Raw genomic sequence first — 19319 nt, 5'->3', positions numbered from 1 at the left:
CATCTATCTATATGTCTGTCTGTCTGTCTGTCTGTCTGTCTATCCATCTATCTATATGTCTGTCTGTCTGTCTGTTTGTCTGTCTATCTATCTGTGCCTGTCTGTCTGTCTGTCTGTCTGTCTGTCTGTCTGTCTATATGTCTGTCTGTCTGTCTATCTGTGTCTGTCTGTCTGTCTGTCTGTCTATATATCTGTCTATCTGTCTGTCTGTCTGCCTGTCTGTCTGCCTGTCAGTCTGTCTGTCTGTGTCTGCCTGTTTGTCTGTTTGTCTGTTTGCCTGCCTGTCCAGTCAGTCAGTCAGTCAGTCAGTCAGTCAGTCAGTCATTCAGTCATTCAGTCAGTCTGTCTGTTTGCCTGTCTGCCTGTTTGTCTGCCTGTATGTCTATCTGTCTGTCTGTTTGCCTGCCTGTCTGTCTGTCTGTCTGCCTGTCTCTCTGTCTGTCTGTCTGTGTGTTACTGTGAGATGGTTTGTTGTATCTGCGGCAGGGGAGATGAACTGATGTGACAGATAGAGGGACACAATAAGGCAGGAGTATTAATGTCCCCAGAAGTGGGAGGAATAATGCTTGCTATGGCCCTGATCTTCAGACACATTAGGTGCATTCAAGCAAGAAAAAGGAGTTTCTGAGGCAATGAACTACGAGTTACGACTTGATCTTTCTCTTTCACCCGCTCTTATCTCAATAATGTTATTTGAGGGTCCACTGCATGTCTATGCAATATCCAATTTCCCCTCCCTCTCTTTCTGTCTCTGCAATTCAATTCAGGTCAAATCATTCTCCTTTATTGTCATGATCTGAAAAGATTGCAGGTATCTAACTCATAAAAACCATGTGTGTGAGTGAGTGAGTGAGTGAGTGAGTGTGTGTCCAGATCAGATCTTCTCACTCTCAATGTCCCACTCCTTCACACACACTCTTATACATAAATGTCTCATGTCTTCTCCTTTATGTCTTTTCCACCATCATCCTTCGTTCATAACACAATCTTTTTAGTGCTCCCCCAATCACTTTATCCATTAAATTATTACCTTCTTCCTTTCTTTAGTTAGTACCTTCATCCATCATGTTCTCCTGATGCTGTATCTCCACCCAGAGTGATGTATGTTTGTAGGTATTTGTATGAAATGTATGTAAAATACACTGGCAATTTCACAATAATCTATATTTACTTATTTGTGCGTTTATGTTATATAAAAAACATTCCTATAGCGCAAACAGTTTAAGGTCATGGGCTCGATTCCCAAGGAACGCATGAACTGATTAAATGTACACCATGAATGACCAAGGTGAGTTCAATAAAAGCATCTTCCAAATGTAAAAAACAAGTCAAATGAGGTTAAAGCATTCAAGTCAGTCAGTCAGTCAGTCAGTCAGTCAGTCAGTCAGTCAGTCAGTCAGTCAGTCAGTCAGTCAGTCAGTCAGTCAGTCAGTCAGTCAGTCAGTCAGTCAGTCAGTCAGTCAGTCAGTCAGTCAGTCAGTCAGTCAGTCAGTCAGTCAGTCAGTCAGTCAGTCAGTCAGTCAGTCAGTCAGTCAGTCAGTCAGTCAGTCAGTCAGTCAGTCAGTCAGTCAGTCAGTCAGTCAGTCATTCAGTCATTCAGTCAGTCTGTCTGTTTGCCTGTCTGCCTGTTTGTCTGCCTGTATGTCTATCTGTCTGTCTGTTTGCCTGCCTGTCTGTCTGTCTGTCTGCCTGTCTCTCTGTCTGTCTGTCTGTGTGTTACTGTGAGATGGTTTGTTGTATCTGCGGCAGGGGAGATGAACTGATGTGACAGATAGAGGGACACAATAAGGCAGGAGTATTAATGTCCCCAGAAGTGGGAGGAATAATGCTTGCTATGGCCCTGATCTTCAGACACATTAGGTGCATTCAAGCAAGAAAAAGGAGTTTCTGAGGCAATGAACTACGAGTTACGACTTGATCTTTCTCTTTCACCCGCTCTTATCTCAATAATGTTATTTGAGGGTCCACTGCATGTCTATGCAATATCCAATTTCCCCTCCCTCTCTTTCTGTCTCTGCAATTCAATTCAGGTCAAATCATTCTCCTTTATTGTCATGATCTGAAAAGATTGCAGGTATCTAACTCATAAAAACCATGTGTGTGAGTGAGTGAGTGAGTGAGTGAGTGTGTGTCCAGATCAGATCTTCTCACTCTCAATGTCCCACTCCTTCACACACACTCTTATACATAAATGTCTCATGTCTTCTCCTTTATGTCTTTTCCACCATCATCCTTCGTTCATAACACAATCTTTTTAGTGCTCCCCCAATCACTTTATCCATTAAATTATTACCTTCTTCCTTTCTTTAGTTAGTACCTTCATCCATCATGTTCTCCTGATGCTGTATCTCCACCCAGAGTGATGTATGTTTGTAGGTATTTGTATGAAATGTATGTAAAATACACTGGCAATTTCACAATAATCTATATTTACTTATTTGTGCGTTTATGTTATATAAAAAACATTCCTATAGCGCAAACAGTTTAAGGTCATGGGCTCGATTCCCAAGGAACGCATGAACTGATTAAATGTACACCATGAATGACCAAGGTGAGTTCAATAAAAGCATCTTCCAAATGTAAAAAACAAGTCAAATGAGGTTAAAGCATTCAATAAATATGATGATGATATTTCATTTATCTCATATGTTATAAATACAATAAAAACACCATTTGAATTTTAAGTATTTTGTTCTTTTCCTGGTATATATGCTGCTTCAGATGGAAATCTGCATTGTTTTGCAGTGTAAAGATGTCTTTATTCTTTTCTCAAAGTTAAAAACCTAAAAATTATAATGAAAAATTTTGCTGAAAATTTTCTAAAAATTACCTTTATTATTATTGCTGTTGTTGTTATTAATAGCAGATGAACACATTATTATTATTATAATTATTAGTAGTAGTAGTAGTAGTATATATTTGTAATTATTATTATTACTACTACTATTATTATATTGATGATAATGATGATTATTATTATTAATAACAATAAGAAGAAGAAGAAGAAGAAGAATAGTAATTATTATTATTGCTGTTGTTGATGTTGTTGTTGTTATACCCCATTTAATAATAATGTTACTTTAAATTCTCGTTATGATTCGGTTATTAAATGGGTGGGACTTTGCAACAAAAGGCCAATAATTTGACATTCGTCACTGTAAATAAAGTGCTCAGAGAAAGATTTTGTTACTCGTCAGGCATTAGATTTCTTTTTTAATTTTGCCATTTATAATTGCTGGAAAACAGAGTTCTGAGCTACTTTAGTACACTGTAAAATGCAACCTTGTTACCTTAAGGAGCTATTTCTAAAACTTTTATCATTCTAAAACCAATTTAGTTTTGTTGATTAGTTTAAATTGATTCAGCGATGTTCATTTATATTTTTGAATTACATTCAATTAATTTAGATGCTACCACATGAAGCATGTTGATTTAACATTTTTTCAATGTAGTTTAAGAAGCACCTCTTAGAAGCAACATTACAGACACATTGCTATGATTGCTATAATCACACTTATGCACAAATACCTCCAAACATAAATGAGATCACGCTGCTCCATCCTTTTTTTCCCTCTCCCTCCCTTTTTCTCTCTTACAAACCCTCCTCCTCTCTCTCTCCTCTCCTCCTGCCTACCTATCCTTTTCTACCTCTCACTCTGCTTCTATCTTGTTATCTTTCTTCATCTCTCCTCACCTCCAGCCAGTCTGCATTGACTCTCCGCAGGAGGAAGATCACGTCTCCAGCCTTCAGACTGAGCTCCAGGCGTCCGCTGCCGCTGAAGTCAAACACCACCTAACACACACACACACACACAGCAAGGACACGCAAGCAGGAAACACACACACCAACGGAGAGAAAGAGAGCAAAACACATCCTGAGTGAGACCAAGCTGCAGGTAAGAGATCCTCGTTCTTTAAGAACTTTGAAGAGAGTGAATGAAGGGACAGGATGAGAGTGTTGGATAAAATAAGACGAGAGGATGCTAGCAAGAAAAAAAGAAACTACTAGACAAAGTGGCAATAAGAGAGAATCAGGAGTGAAGATGCTATTCACAAGAACTGAGAAGTAAAGCTAGATAAATGTTTTAATTGTACTTTTCTTTTTTGACACTTGCAAAATAGTACTATGGAAATACTAGGTATTTCAGGTATTTTTACAATTTTGTAGTCATAGTTTTTAGTCTTGTACCATGATAATTTCAGTGAACACCATGGTATTCTAAGCATATTATTTCAAAATTTGTCCAATAACTGGACTTTGTAACAGATAGTAATACAATGGTTTTTTGTACATATGTGATTGATAAATAATTTTAGAACATTTAATTTCAAAACTACAACTTTTTTTACCATACTACATATACTATGAAGCAACGATTTTGAACAAGTATCTTCGTATTCTTAGACATTTACCATGACATAAATGAGTTTGGATAAGTACAATGATAATATGTGTGTGTGTGTGTGGGTGTGTGTGAGTGTATGTATGATAAGGCCCCCAACATCATAAAAACCAATTCTGTGAAAAAAAGGCTGTTAAAGTGTTTAGACATGCGTTTAGATATCATAATTATGAAAAAGAAAACAAAAAGAAAGTGATGCACAAGAATAAGTGGAACGGAGTTACAGCGGAGGACAGCATGATGTTAGATATACAGTATGTGACGAAGAGAAGTGATGTGTGATACAGAGGTGTGTCCTCCAATGTCATATGTCCATGTCAATCCTTCAAGCTTAGTTAAATCAAAAGAGACCAAGGACAATTAATGCAGAAAAGCTCCTTCATTCCTCAAGAGATGGAATGGAGCTCTCAATTACGATTTGTTCACCCAGTAACAAGTACTTTGTTTTAGATGTTTCTTTTAAAATTTCTTTTAAAGGAGAAATAGACACACAAGAGGCATACAGTAAGAAATGACAGCACAGCTCTGATAATTTAGTCTTAGAAGAATCTAATGAGAAACTGAAACGTATATAAAAAATAATAAAATAATATATTTTAAAAATACAAAAGTTATGTACATTTTGGGACTTTTTATTTAGAGATCAAACAGGTTCTATAATATTAATTATATACATAATATTTTTTAACAATATTTTCATTTTATTATTTTATATATGTAATATATACTGTATGCTCAGATATGCACGCTGCTGCAATCCACTATGGCCACAGAACGCTGTATGGTATACTGGTGTTTCAAAGTGCTGTGTGTAACTGTACGCTAACACACGTGTATGTGTGTGTGTGTGTGTTTGTGTGTGATGGGCATGAGTGGGCATCTGTTCTCACTCCGCCATCTCTGTATGTTTAGATAATGCTGTAAATCTGCTGAGCTGTGGGTCGCTTGGTTTGTTTGCATGAGTAGGAGTGTGTAGGTGAGACGTGTTAGATGTTACCAGCTAATTACATCTTGGCAGTTGCTTTAAGTGTGAGCACGCATGTGTGTATGTCCGTGCACGCTCGTAGGCAGCTTCTGAACAGAAAGATACAATTTGTGCCAAAACTCGATGTGAAAATCTCCACAAACTCAACAGTACAGAGCAAGTATCTGAGCGCAGGCTCAGTAACATCAGATGAAGAAACTATTTCAGTACCACTGCTGCTGTGAAGCCCTAAAAATGGCTTTTAGGTCATTTGTGTGGGCTAACTTTGTTATATAGTGCAGGAAAGTAACTCAGTCTAATAATTGGCTTCTTCAGCCACACCATGATAAAGTTAAAATTTGACCATTTTAAAGGGGTCATATGATGCTTTTTTAAAGATCATTATTTTGTGTATTTGGTGTAACAGAATAGCAACTTCAGGGATCTTATCTATTCACGAACAGCTTGTAACACTCCAAAGAGAAAGGAAAACTTGAAATCGCATCATATGACCCTTTTAAGTGAATGGAATTTTGTTTGATATTCCTTATGAAAGAGGACGGTACAAATTAACACTCAGAAATGTGACACAACCCGACAATACTAGAAAAATCCTGTTAGAACCAACAAATTGCAAGATGCCAGACTAATATCAAAAACTAACAACAAAATAACACCTTTCTTACTCATATTGGGTTACGTTTTCTTTTGCGCCTTGTCTCTTTTCTTTTTATTACATGGTTAAACCACACTGGAAATTAAGACTTGGAAATGTGTGAGAATGTGCCACAAACACACTCTGCTATGTGGAAATGTGACAAAGCAATTTCCTTCCCCTTGTTTTCCCAATGTAATATATGTGCTAATTAGCCTAGCGCTGAGAAAAGCTCTCAGTAGCATTAGCATTGCCACCGTACCCTGCAAGGTAGCACTCTTTTGAAAGTCATATTCTTTTTAATGTCTTTTTCCACAGTCTTCTGCAATTGATTCATCTCAAACCACTAAACTCACAGGCTACATTCCCATTGTAGATAATTTCAGTCTTTGTTGTGCTAGCGATGTTGGTAAACATGATGTTGGTTCACACGGTCATAATTTCTAACTAACCTCATGTTGTTCCAAAACTTAATATTGTGAAGAATGTTTTTTTTTCTTTCCATACAGTGGAAGTCAATGGGGTCCAAAAAGAATTTTGGAATTTTCATTTTTGGGTGAACTATTCTTTTAAGAACTTTTGATTGAAAATTCGACTTAAATTATAGAATGCTCGGCATTTAAAAAAACACTCATTTACACACTGAATTGTGATTGGTCTTTTCTTTCTTCAATCTATCTATCTACCTTATATAGTCACCTACAGCGCAGAATATGTGGTGTCGCATTTTCAAGCCAAACAAAAACCTGCTGAGTGTCATGACAAGTAGCAATGGCATAATTCGTTTTTCGTACATTTTAAAAAGAGCAGATTGACTTTCTAAAAAGACAACTAAACATCCAAAGGGTAACATTTTAGAGAGTGCAGATGAGCAAATGTGCAAAAAAATACGTATTCCAGATGAAAATGCATATATTTTTTTAGACACTTGGGTGACATATATTTGCTTTCAGGCAATCTGGTTAGCAATAAGTTGGCATATTAGCTGAAAACTATGAATTAAGTGATATGAAGACCTCAGGGCTTGCGCTGCACTCGATATCGAAGAGAAGTAGGTCAAGAACAAACTGAGATAGATCGACTAAAAAAGCCTAAAAAGAAGTTTATGAAGAAGGAAGTGTAAGCTATGTTGGCCAAATATGTCAACTTGTGGTATGAACCCAAAAAAGCCAACAAAAGACACATTTAACTGCAATAATACTCAAACACAAATGGCTATCAATCTCTTTCACTTAGCAGAACTCTACTGAAGGGGTCTTTCCTGTTTGGTCATATTCAGAGAGTTATTTCCGCATGGGATCAAGGAGTCAGAGAACATATCTAATTATAGCACGACTCTGGGGGTCACAGAGCACTCTGATTTCAATTAAGGAGTCAATCACCTCCGAAATGAGCTCATTAGCACGTGGCCAGCCAAAAGGGAGGTGTTTTTCCTACCTAAATGAGTGACCCAGTTTGGCTCTTCTCAACTGGGGGATCAGAGCAGGATATAAAGAGAAGAGATCACTCTCTGGGGCCATGACACATGACAAAGGAGTTTAACCAAGAATGGGTGTCAGTTATTAACCTGCTTATCAATGCTTATAAATGGCCAAAATTCATTAATTTGCAAATGTAATGGGTTAAAAACTAAAAACTTGAGACTGAATTTACAAAAAGTATGCTAAAATAAATACCTCTCTTATATCAGACAGATAACCATCCAAAACAAGAACTCTGGGACTCTCGCCCCCAAGCTATCAGCCAAGATCAGGTGTGAAATAGCTGTCCTTTGCGAAGCGGACCATGAAAATAACCGTGAAAGTACAATAATGTGCAAGTGTGAATGCAGATAATCAGTAATAGCTGACTTTAATGCTTAAACGTTCTATATGTGACTATATAATGCTTAAAATATCTTCTCCTAGATCGCTCATACCAGTAACAGTATTTCTGATAGCCAAAGTGAAGGACTCCAATGGAAACAGATCCATTGAAACACTATCTCCAATCTCTCTAAAATGGCTCTCTCTTATGGTCTAAACTCCTTACAGTGATACAGAGGAAAGAAAAGACTTTGATTTTCAATCAAGCACCCTGTCTTGTGTCCCGGGAAATAGCCATGTAATTTTCAGAGCCATCACATAACAAATGAAGTAACAGATTCTGTAATATCTACATGACACTTTTTAATGACTTCCTTTTTTTACTACAGGATCAGTCTCATTTGAGAAACCTGGATTAATTGACTGACCCTCATGTCGTTCCAAACCCCTTTGGCTTTCTTTCTTCAGAATCTGTGGCACACAAAAGAAGAAATTTTGAAGAATGTTCACGCTGCTCTTTTTCATAAATGAAAGCGGATGGGGACCAACTCCAAAAATGACAAAGAAGCACCACAACAGTAGTCAAAATGACTTGTGCGCTATATTCCATGTCTTCTGAAGCCATATGATGATTTTGTGTCAACATTTTACACTTTTCACTGAAAGTCCAGCTCTCAAATTTAACTTTTGCTTCCACATATTCAAACTTGCCATGTCACAATCAAGTCCCTTTCACACAGAGATTCCAGAAAATACACTAATAATGTGTCCCAGGATTTGGGATGTGTTTGCATTCACACAGAAGGCACTCTGGCAATTATGGCAATTTTCTAGGATCAACGCTCTGTGTGAAAGGGGCTTCAGATTTCTGGTGCCAGAAGATCTGTAATATAGCACACACGTCAAATTGACCATTATAATGTTTTTGATAGCCTGTGCTCCCTGTATGCTTCCCTTTGTGGAAAAGAGCAGCATGAACATCCTACTCAACATCTCCTTTTGTTCTCAAAGGAAAAAGAAAGTAAGTCAAACAGGATTGAAATGACATAAGTGTGTAAAAATTATGACAGAATCTTCATTTTTTGGTGATTTCTCCTGAATAGATCTGTAATATAACACACACGTCAAATTGACCATTATAATGTTTTTGATAGCCTGTGCTCCCTGTATGCTTCCCTTTGTGGAAAAGAGCAGCATGAACATCCTACTCAACATCTCCTTTTGTCCTCAAAGGAAAAAGAAAGTAAGTCAAACAGGATTGAAATGACATAAGTGTGTAAAAATTATGACAGAATCTTAATTTTTTGGTGATTTCTCCTGAATAAAAGTGTCTTGCTTAAGGCTACAATAGTGACAGCTCATGAATCACCGCTTTTAAAGTTCGAACCTGCAGCCTTTACCAAATATTTAACCGCTACGCAACACCACCCACATATCTATCTTTCCCGATCTTGCTTTCCAGATCTTTTGTTGTTCTATCTGGTGTTATGAGAAGTGTAATCTGTCACTTTCTCTCTCTCTCTCCCGGCCACACGTCCACAGCAGAATAAGGCAGAAGTCTCTTCCGCTGTGATCTCCATGTGGAGAGCAGCATGCTTTGAATCATGTGCTCTCGCATGAGAATATGAAGACAAATGTCCAGCACCGTCTGAGATTTATCAGCACACCTGCTACATCGATCAGGATGGGACATCATGGGAGAAATGTTTTGAGGAGATAATAAAAGAGGGACGTGTGTGTCGGAAGTGTGTCAAGGTCGAAAGTGTGACAGAATATGACCTTTTGGCTCAACCAATGGCATTTTGAAAAACTGGGGATGAAATATTTGTCCAAATAATGGCAGACAAAGAGAAAATGGGAAATGGGAATCAACCCAAATCTCATGAGAAAACTATTTGACGAGGTGGCAATTTTGTATGAATTCGTACAGTGAGACTAGCTCAAAAACATGACATTTTTTGAAAAAAAGAAAAGAAAAACTAAGTATGAAGGTCCACCCCTAAACTTAACCATCAGTGGAGAATTAAGCAGAATGTACGAAAATGTGCAAATGATATTATACAAATTCAAACAAATTTGCCAAAATGTAAAATGGTTTTGAATTGCCATGAGATTGTGTTGAATCAACCGTACGCTCAACATCAGGTTTATTTACAACAGCGCCACCTTGCTGAGTGCAGGTATAGACGTGATTTTATTTTATTCGAAATTGTTTAGCCATTAAACTTTGACTCACACACACATATTCTTACCTACAGATGGGCATGGGCTATAAATCACGTTTTATGTCATTTCTTTGTGGTCGCACCTTATGTGATTGGAATGATAGAATGGTGATCCAGTCTAACAGCATTGGGAGACACAAACAAAAAAATGGATGCAACTTCCTTGCAGGAGTGCAAGTACTCCAGAGGACAAAGAGGGAGGGATGCATTAAAGGACAGTGTGAAAAAGCAAAAGGAGGAAGTAAGACTGATGGGTGAACAGAGGGAAGAGTGGGAGAGATTAAAGGAAGGATGGAAGGATAAAGTGAAGAGTGGAAAAAAAGAGCAGAGAATATATTCAGACAAGAAGAAAGATAAGAGAGAGATGCAGAAGGAACGTGACTGTGAAGTAGGTGGAAGACAGTGATTAAAGCACCCAAAAATTAACCAAAAAGTAGTAATTTATTCAACCCTCATGCCGTTCCAAACCCTTATGACATTTTCTTCCATAAGTCACAAAAGGGAAATTTGTGAAGAATATCCTGGTTGCTCTTTTTCAATGCAATTACAGTGGATGGAGATTGAGGTTTTCGAGCGTCAAAAAGAAAGCAAAATCACGTTAACAGTATCATAATAGTCCATTCGACTAGTTCATTATGAGTAATCAGTGAATTGAACTTGTAAACTAGATCAGTCTGATTCATGAACAAATTGTTCATACGAATTCATGCACAAATAGCTATTTTGAGTCAGATCTTTTGGTTCGGTAAGTTCAGTTGTTTCACAAACCCAGTATGAACAATTTATTCATGAATCAAACTGATCTAGTTCACAAGTTCAACTCACTGATTCAATGATTCGGAAATATAATGCAAAAGTCGTATGGATGACACTTTTATGGTGCTTTTGTGTCATCTGAAGCTTGAAAAACTCCATTTATTGGAAAAGAGTGATCTGTATTTTATGAAAAATATCTTCTTTTGTGTTCCATGGAAGAAAGAAAGATTTGTAACGACATGAGGGTGAATAAGTGATCACAGATTCTTGGTGAACTATGCCTTAAAAAAGCAGCTGAGGAAAAAAAAGATTATGATGAATAAAGAAATTAGCAAAAGAAGTAGAACAGGGTGGGAACCATTAATGGGGCAAAGATTTGACCTAGAAAACAGAAAGACACACACGTCTCTTTCTGTGTCTGTATAAGAGAAGTGTTACAGATTTAGTGTCGCCACTGTAAATCTATCACAGCATGAGTAATCAAAACCACAGAACTACAATGTCATAGAATCAGCTAACTAGATTTAGACATTTTCACAAGAAAATGTGTGGTGTTTGCCGACACGAAACTCGCTGCCGGGATTGCCGGGGTGTTTTGGGTGGGTGCCAGGAATTGCTGTGTGGACGCTGGGGTGTTTTGAGTGGACTGCTGTGTGGTTGCTAGGGTATTCAGAGTAGTTGCTACAGTGTTGTGGGTGGTTGCTCACTAGCCCAAGTCAAAAAATTTCACCCTCAAGTCTCTAAATATGACTTAGGTGCTTCTTTCAATCTAAGCCTATGAGATTTTTTAGCCAAAATAGAGAATATTATGAAAAGTAACAGCACACTTCTCAACAAGCTGCATAATTTGAGATATCATTCCTGTCAGTAACACAAAATGTGTGAGACAAGTTACATGCTGAAGTTTAATACTTAGAGTTATGGGTTTGGTCACATCAAATTTGGTCAAAATTAGCACTATTTTCTACATAAATCAGTGCGAATTATAGATACATATTCAGAATTCTCTATAAATGGAGCAAACTGTAAGTGACACAGAGTGTTGTGGAAGAGTCTCAGCCTCCACAGTTTTGTCATAATCCTCTGACAAAATTTTGAAACAAATGTTTGAGGTGTACGTTGTGTAATAACCTCCTGACCAAATGTCAGAGCTTTGTGTGGTGCCTACATGCTTAAGCATGTAAGTATGTGTGTAGTATGTAGAGTGTAGGCTGTTAATGAAAGTGTTTCCAAGGAAACGCTGGTATACCTCTGCTCTGGGTGCGGAGAGAAGGTCCGCTTTGGGCTTTACGGTTTTTCTAGTAAGAGAGAGAGAGAAAATAAAGAGCATTGTGAACTTCAGATGAATAACAGAAGAAGTGGTTTCTACAACATTTTCTCTCGAGTACAAGACAGTCAAAGTGAAAGGCTGACAAACCTAAATGAGAATTTTATTGCTCAGAAGATCCTCTTTTGTAGCTCCAGAGACTTAGGTTATGGTTCATTTAAATATCAATTTTGTCTGTTTCTCCAAAAACTCCTTAGCTCAGATAAATTGGTCTTAGAATCATTTGATGAGAACCATTCAAGACATTTGATTTGGACCTTGTCAAACCACTTACTTTGAGACATTATTGAGCTCTTATAGACAGAGAAGCAGCTAAATTCTCCATTTGCTATCTATTTAATCACATTAAACAAGAAATTAAATGCATCTCCTTTGTGGTTTGTCTTCCTTATGGAAAGACGTGACTGACAAAGCCACAAAAGTTTTCTATTGAATAATGGCAGCAGAAAGTTAGCAGAACAGCAGGATCCTGTAAAAGTATGCAGTGAAGTGCTGGAAGGAGAAATGAGAGATTGTGGGTAGGCTCCTACACTTTGCGTGTGGGGGGCCGCAGGCGGCGCAGGGCCCGGGGGACCTGTTGGCTGTCCAACTCGGTCTGGTAGAAAAACATCCGTATCAGATCGTCCAAGAGTACCCAGGTAGGCAGACAAAGCAACCTCTAAAGAACAGAGAGAGAGTTTAGACTTGTTTAGTAGGATGTTTTTCGCTGGAAATGAAATCAAATGGGGTTTTTTTTCAGATAAATGTCATATTTAAATATAGTATTTAATGCTATTGAACAGAAAATGCCATTTGAGATTAGGAGAAATGAGAGATTGTGGGTAGGCTCCTACACTTTGCGTGTGGGGGGCCGCAGGCGGCGCAGGGCCCGGGGGACCTGTTGGCTGTCCAACTCGGTCTGGTAGAAAAACATCCGTATCAGATCGTCCAAGAGTACCCAGGTAGGCAGACAAAGCAACCTCTAAAGAACAGAGAGAGAGTTTAGACTTGTTTAGTAGGATGTTTTTCACTGGAAATGAAATCAAATGGGGGGTTTTTTCAGATAAATGTCATATTTAAATATAGTATTTAATGCTATTGAACAGAAAATGCCATTTGAGATGTGATGAAAACTTCACTGTGGCGGGAATTTCCATGACTTTTAGAAAAAAGAACAAATGGCGTAATTCTCCATTTGCATGTATATGTGCTTTATATCTACAAATTAAATCAGTAAGAATGTAAAAAGTTTATTTTATTAAAGTACACAGGCTCAAAAGTTCCCATAGTTGAAGAATCACCCTTAAATTAAATCAAAACTGACAGACAGTGACTTAGGTTTAAAAAAATAAAAAAAGAGAAGTAACAAAAAGAGGAACTGTTTTCACAGTGCTGTTCGTACTGCAAAGATTACAACCCCCAAAACACATGAGTGCAACAATTACCAAACACAGCTCCTACCAATACAACATGACTGTGATAAAACTGAAAACTTTTACAAAATTTCAAGACTGACTCACCTTCATGTAATTGTTGAGCTCTGGGATTCTGCTCTCTGCGATCTCCTTTTTGTTTCCCATAAACACCTTACCTGTGGCAAATCAAACAAGTGGCAGATATAAGTATTTATGTCTCAAAACAAATTAGTTTGTAAACTAAACAATCAAAAGCTAGCTGAAGGGTGCCTCTGAATCTCTTTACTGCTAATGCTAATTAGCGCTTAGCGTAATGTGTGCCCAAATATTACACTAAATTACTTTCTCATTTGTATTTCTGATTTCACCCAATGGAAATGTTAATAATGCGCACAGTGAACAACGATGAGAGGTCTGTCATTAACGCAAGGCACTTTATGGGATCCGAATGGGAGAAGAAGAAAAAAAATTAAGATGGATCCATTCATATAAGTTGGTTTGAATCCAATTTTAACAATTTTAATAGCTATGCAATAATTCCCTTTAATCTTAAAGAAATCTCCTTCTAATTCTCTTCACTTTCTGTCTTTTCTAATAAGCTTCTTTATTATAAATCTGCATTAAATAAGCATTAGTGAGATCTGAATGGTATGAGCAAAGCAAGGAGACGTCCCTTTATAGCGCATCAGAGCAGACATTGCTAATGTTCTCATATAAACTTGCCAATTATCTTTCCATTGCATAATCAATGCATATTACTCACTGGCTCGAGCAATCAATTGTCATGAAGACAGTAACATCTAAGGCTAATTTGTAATATAATTGGGCTTGATTTAACTTGGCTCCACTGGGTTAAGGTTTAGCTTGCAGGAAGCTTTGAAGAAACTTTGGTGGAAAGTCGTGGAGAGACACCGAAGCCCGTCGGATTGCAGTCTTTAGGTGACCTTAATGAAACAGTGGGTAGGGTGCCAAAGAACAACCTCTCCTTCCTTTTGAATTCAATTATACACATACTCGTTTGGTCAAAGACGGAGAAGGGGACAGACAGGGAAAAAGAACGAGACAAAGAGAAAGAGACAGCGAGAGAGCTGAGACATAAGGCTGATTAAAAAGGGATCAGAGAAGAGGTTAAAGACATTAGAGACTAGAGAATGAAACAAGAGTAGACAGCACTACTACGATGACGTAGAAGACGTTATTACTTCTTCCATAGGGTTGGTGCTGAAGCAAGTACTGGTTCACATTGCATTTAAAATTTGACTGGTGATGATGTTGGGTTCTGTCAATTCTCAGGCAGTCTCAGACATTTTGGACCTTGCAAACAAATTCAAACAAATTTGAAAACTGTATTTCCTTGTGCATGCAAATATTTGTGTGTGAATAGATGAAGAGGAAGTAGATGAGGGCAAGCAGGGACAGACAATGGTGTCAGTCGAAAGGATGCTACTCATCTCATTTTCCTGACAATGCAATATTATCCTCTTCATCTGTCTCTGCTGTTCTTCCTCCCAATCATAGAAGTGCTAGTTAATCAGTAACTCTGTGGGAAACACTTTAAGTACTCAAAGGACAAAGTCCTCCTAAGGAGTGAACTTTGACACTGGAGGAACAGCATTGGAGAGAATTAACATACATGGCAACTGATTACAATGGGGTGTGGGACAGAAGAAGATGGTGTAGTGATTAAATCTAAGGGCTCCCACAGGGTGTGATCCATGATCTGGTGTTTTGAGATCCTTTCTACAACCTTACAGTTGGTTCCTACGTCTAGCCCTGGAGTGTCCAATCCTGGCCCTGGAGGGACAACGTCCTGCAGAGTTCAGCTCCAACTTGTCCCAACTTACCTGCCTGGAAGATTCTAGTAATCCTGGTGACCTTGTTTACCATGATTCAGGTATGTTCAGTTGGGCTTGAAGTTGAACTCTGCAGGACAGTGGCCCTCCAGGAGCAGGATATGGCACCCCTGATCTAGTCTATTATTGTTTTTTGAACATCTTCTTTGATTTTTCTGAGCTCCACACACCTAAATTCCTGAGAAATCATCCTCATCCAGGTGATCATTAGTTGACGGATTGAAGTTATGGCCTCACAAATCTTATCTATCTGGTCGTACTTGTTTCTTCTGCTTTCATCTTCACAGTACCTGTGCTTCGTCATCCTTGTCGAAAGTTATTCAGTGTTGAATGTCGAATTTTGGGACTTGGGTCAGATTGTCAGAGAGATGACTTTTGGATGCCGTCAGTTTGGTGACAATCCAAGTCATGATCATTGCGCTCTTATGCGAGGCACTTGACCTCAGGTTGTTCAAAGGCGGGAGTGTCCAATCCTGATCCTAGAGGGCCACATTTCTGCAGAGTTTAGCACCAACCCTAAGCAAACACACCTGAACCAGATATTCAAGATCTTCAGAATTGCTATAAACTTCCAGGCAGGTGGGTTGGAGCAGGTTGTAGAAGAGTGGCCCTCCAGGGGCAGGATTGGACAACCCTGCTTAAGGTGGACTGATCCTGTAATAAGTTCATGGCCTTGTTGAAGGTTGTGGAAACCAATTCCACTAGCTCTGGTTGTGCGGTGAACCTTAAGCAAGAACTTTCATGGACTATGCCAATTTACACAATGCATCTAGTGAAGTGAAGTGACGTGTGGCCAAGTATGGTGACCCATACCCATATCTAACCAACTTGTTGTTCAGTTCAGTTCCCATACTGCACAAATGTAATTAAACTTCAGTTGTCACTACCTGAGCTTTCGGGGAGTTGAATTTAGATGTACTTATGTGGCTGTTGCTCCAAATGAGATTAAGTGCTTACAGTAGTGACATGACAACCATATTTAGCTGCAGTGTATATGAGGCCTGTGCTACTGAACCTAGATTTCCCCAGAGCTCTATATTGCTGTTGTTTTAGTTGAGACTGTGCAACAGCGGCTTAGTCACAGACCTGGCAGAGTAGGTAGTTGGCAGGTGTAATATCCCGGCTGGGCTTCAGCTGAGTATTTAAGCTCCAAACTCTGGTGCAGAGTGAAGAACTGACGATACCTTCTGTAGATCAGGTATTTACTGTTGCCTTTGGTCTTCACCTCAATCACGAACCTCTGTAAGACGGTGATAAAGAACAAACAAATCAAAGACTAAGGTATGTAGTAGTGTAAGAAATGTAAAAACATTGAGAGTGACACAATGGCAAAAGACGCCAATCTGACAGGCGTGTACACAGACAAACAATTAAAAAAATATTTAAGACTGGCATTTCAAACATCTAGTATTTTGTGGCTGTTGGTTAAACATAAACCACAGGTAATAGGCAGTCTATAAGGCAGACAAATTATAGAAGACAGGCAGACTAGAGGAAAGGTCAACGACAGGGGTTCAGGTCTGGGGAAACTCACATAGTAAACAATGAAACCTTTCTTCTCCTCAATATCAGCAATGGTTGCAGTGACCGGGATGTTGTCTGGAAGCTGGTCGAAATCACTTTCCGGTGAACAAATGTTACAAACATTTTGATTAGCACAGAAAATATGACCTTAAAATATGTGTTGCTGTTGTTTTTAAATCAATGTTACAGTAATTAATTTTCAAGAAAGTAATCTGTTCCACCATTAAAAGCAAATTTTGTGTGTATGTGTGTACACATAATATATATTAGTATAGTATAGTATGACACATGGTGGACTAGTTTATATGTTGAGTGAACTACACTAGACTAAGTAGTCTATTTTGTTTCATAGTATACTACAACCTTTCATAGTATACTACAACCTACAACCATGTACTGTACTACTGAACATTATATTATAGTAACTATACCACAGCATAGTTAAAGTATAGCTACAAGTTAAACTAAATAGTACACACACACTACGCCCTGAAAGCGACTCGTTCATTTCATGAATATTCATGAGTAAATAATTACAAAGACATGATTTCGCTCACCTTTCATCGCGCAGCTGTTGCGGGAGAGACATGCTGGATGATGCGGGATTTCAGAGCTCTTCAGACGCTCACAGACAGAGACAGACAGAGTTTAGTTCAGTAAAGTGGAAGTGAAGCTGCTGGTGGTTTTCTGAGGCGGGTTTAAAGTTGTACGTAAACCAAAGGGGAACTGAAAGTGTCCCGGTGGGGGACTTTAGTATGAGATGTTTACAGACTAGCACGTCGTTAAGCGGTTCGAAACATGCTACTGAAATGTTTCAAGTGGAAACAAATTTGAAATGTTCTTTTTACTTGACGCGCAGTGTTTAAAAACGCTCAGCGAGACGCGACGCGACGCAAAGTCCAAGAGATGCATCATGCAAGAACGCGACCTCTGTAACGCCCACTTAAACTTAATTGTATTTACCTGACAAGAGAATAAGATGGAAAGAAAAAAATAAAGGTAAAAGTGAAAGAAACACGTGTGTGTGTGTGTGTGTGTATATATATATATATATATATATGAATAATTTTAGACCTACTTAAAAAAATTAAATAGACAACCTTTTGTTGATTCATTCTCGTCTTGTAGTTTAATCTTTTTCTCTTTCAGTTCAGTAGTCAGTCTGATTATTGCTCGAGTATGAGAGGAATTCACATCAGCTCACCTGCAACAGGTGAGACAAGTCATTGTGGTTGCACTACATACTCGGATGTGAACACTGCATTAAAGGTTTTAAAGATGAAATAATTTAATTTGTTTATTTCTTTCACAGGTCTTAAAACATTTCAGCAGCAAATTTATCTTTATCTTATCTTTATCTTTAATCGTTATGTTGTAATTTCTGCACAATGCTTATGTCACCAAATGGAGTTGCAAAAATATTGAATTATCTGCTCCAATCTGCTATTGGTCAGCTAAACAGATAGCCTCGCCCACAACTCGCGATATTGGTTGCATGATTGAACCAAGACAAGTCGGTCAAAAAAAAAAGAAAAAAAGATTTTTGATATGGCCACAGTGATAACTCTTAAAATAATAATAATAATAAATAAATAAATAAACATTCCATTCTATTATCACTATTATTTTATAAATAATACCTATTTGGGAAACCTGTTTGAAAAACAATAATTCATTTTGCATTTTTATTTGGTGCCACTATAACAGTATAATCAATCAGAAAGTACACACTTAAACTTTAAAGGTTCACTTAACAAATTTAGTCTTTTATAAATAACAGCTAAATGTTTTACAATTGCATGAGGATGAGGAGATTTTTTATTTACTGTTTTATTTTATTTCTGGTCTAGACTTAAAGGGGTCATATGATGCGATTTCAATTTTTCCTTTCTCTTTAGAGTGTTGCAAGCTCTTGGTGCATAAAGAAGATCTGTAAAGTTGCAAAGACTAAAGTCTCAAATCCAAAGAGATATTCTTTATAAAAGTTAAGAGTCAGCCACACCTACCTAAAACGGCTCGTTCGAACACGCCCCCACATGTCTACGTCACGATGTGGGAAGATTTGCATAACGCCGCCCAAATGTTCACGCAAAGAAAGAAGGCGTAACTTTTATTCTCGCTGTAGTATTGTTGCTGCCGCCATGTCGTGAAGACGCTGTGTGTTTCGTTGTGAAAGCAAAACTAATTTGTTTGGCCTTCCAAAAGAGGACACAACTAGAAATCAGTGGTTCAACACTGTTCCGGAACAGTTCAACGCAAATATTCAAATGTGTGCAGCGCATTTTGCGGAGGATGAGGACTGTTTCCTGTGAGAGTAGCCTACAATGCCGGTGTCTGTTTCTATAAAGTGGGGCAGTTCCAACTTTGCAAGGACAGTCTGGCGCTTCTGACTCACAGCCTGTAAGTACGTTTT

General features: G+C 38.1%; 2 protein-coding genes across 2 annotated transcripts in view; one reads left to right on the top strand and one right to left on the bottom strand.

Annotated features, from left to right (window-relative positions):
* The window catches only part of LOC107667893 (neutrophil cytosol factor 4-like), a 21172-nt gene extending 3346 nt beyond the window's left edge, over positions 1-17826 (bottom strand). The window contains exons 1-7 of the mRNA XM_016459633.1: positions 17464-17826; positions 16917-17001; positions 16469-16622; positions 13635-13705; positions 12969-13096; positions 12058-12106; positions 3695-3793 (exon numbers count right to left, since the gene is read on the bottom strand). Of these exons, the coding sequence (XP_016315119.1) occupies positions 3695-3793; positions 12058-12106; positions 12969-13096; positions 13635-13705; positions 16469-16622; positions 16917-17001; positions 17464-17495 (618 nt within the window). The 5' untranslated portion in view covers positions 17496-17826. The remainder of the gene's footprint in view (positions 1-3694; positions 3794-12057; positions 12107-12968; positions 13097-13634; positions 13706-16468; positions 16623-16916; positions 17002-17463) is intronic.
* The window catches only part of LOC107667892 (parvalbumin-7), a 33782-nt gene continuing 18282 nt past the window's right edge, over positions 3820-19319 (top strand). The window contains exon 1 of the mRNA XM_016459632.1: positions 3820-3896. The gene's annotated coding sequence lies outside the window, so the exon portion shown is untranslated. The remainder of the gene's footprint in view (positions 3897-19319) is intronic.

The sequence above is a fragment of the Sinocyclocheilus anshuiensis genome, unplaced genomic scaffold (assembly GCF_001515605.1).
Source record: "Sinocyclocheilus anshuiensis isolate Anshui unplaced genomic scaffold, SAMN03320099.WGS_v1.1 scaffold2293, whole genome shotgun sequence".
In the NCBI taxonomy this organism is placed as follows: Eukaryota; Metazoa; Chordata; class Actinopteri; order Cypriniformes; family Cyprinidae; genus Sinocyclocheilus; species Sinocyclocheilus anshuiensis.
Note: the sequence above shows the minus strand (reverse complement) of the source record. Positions and strands in the feature narration are given on the sequence as shown.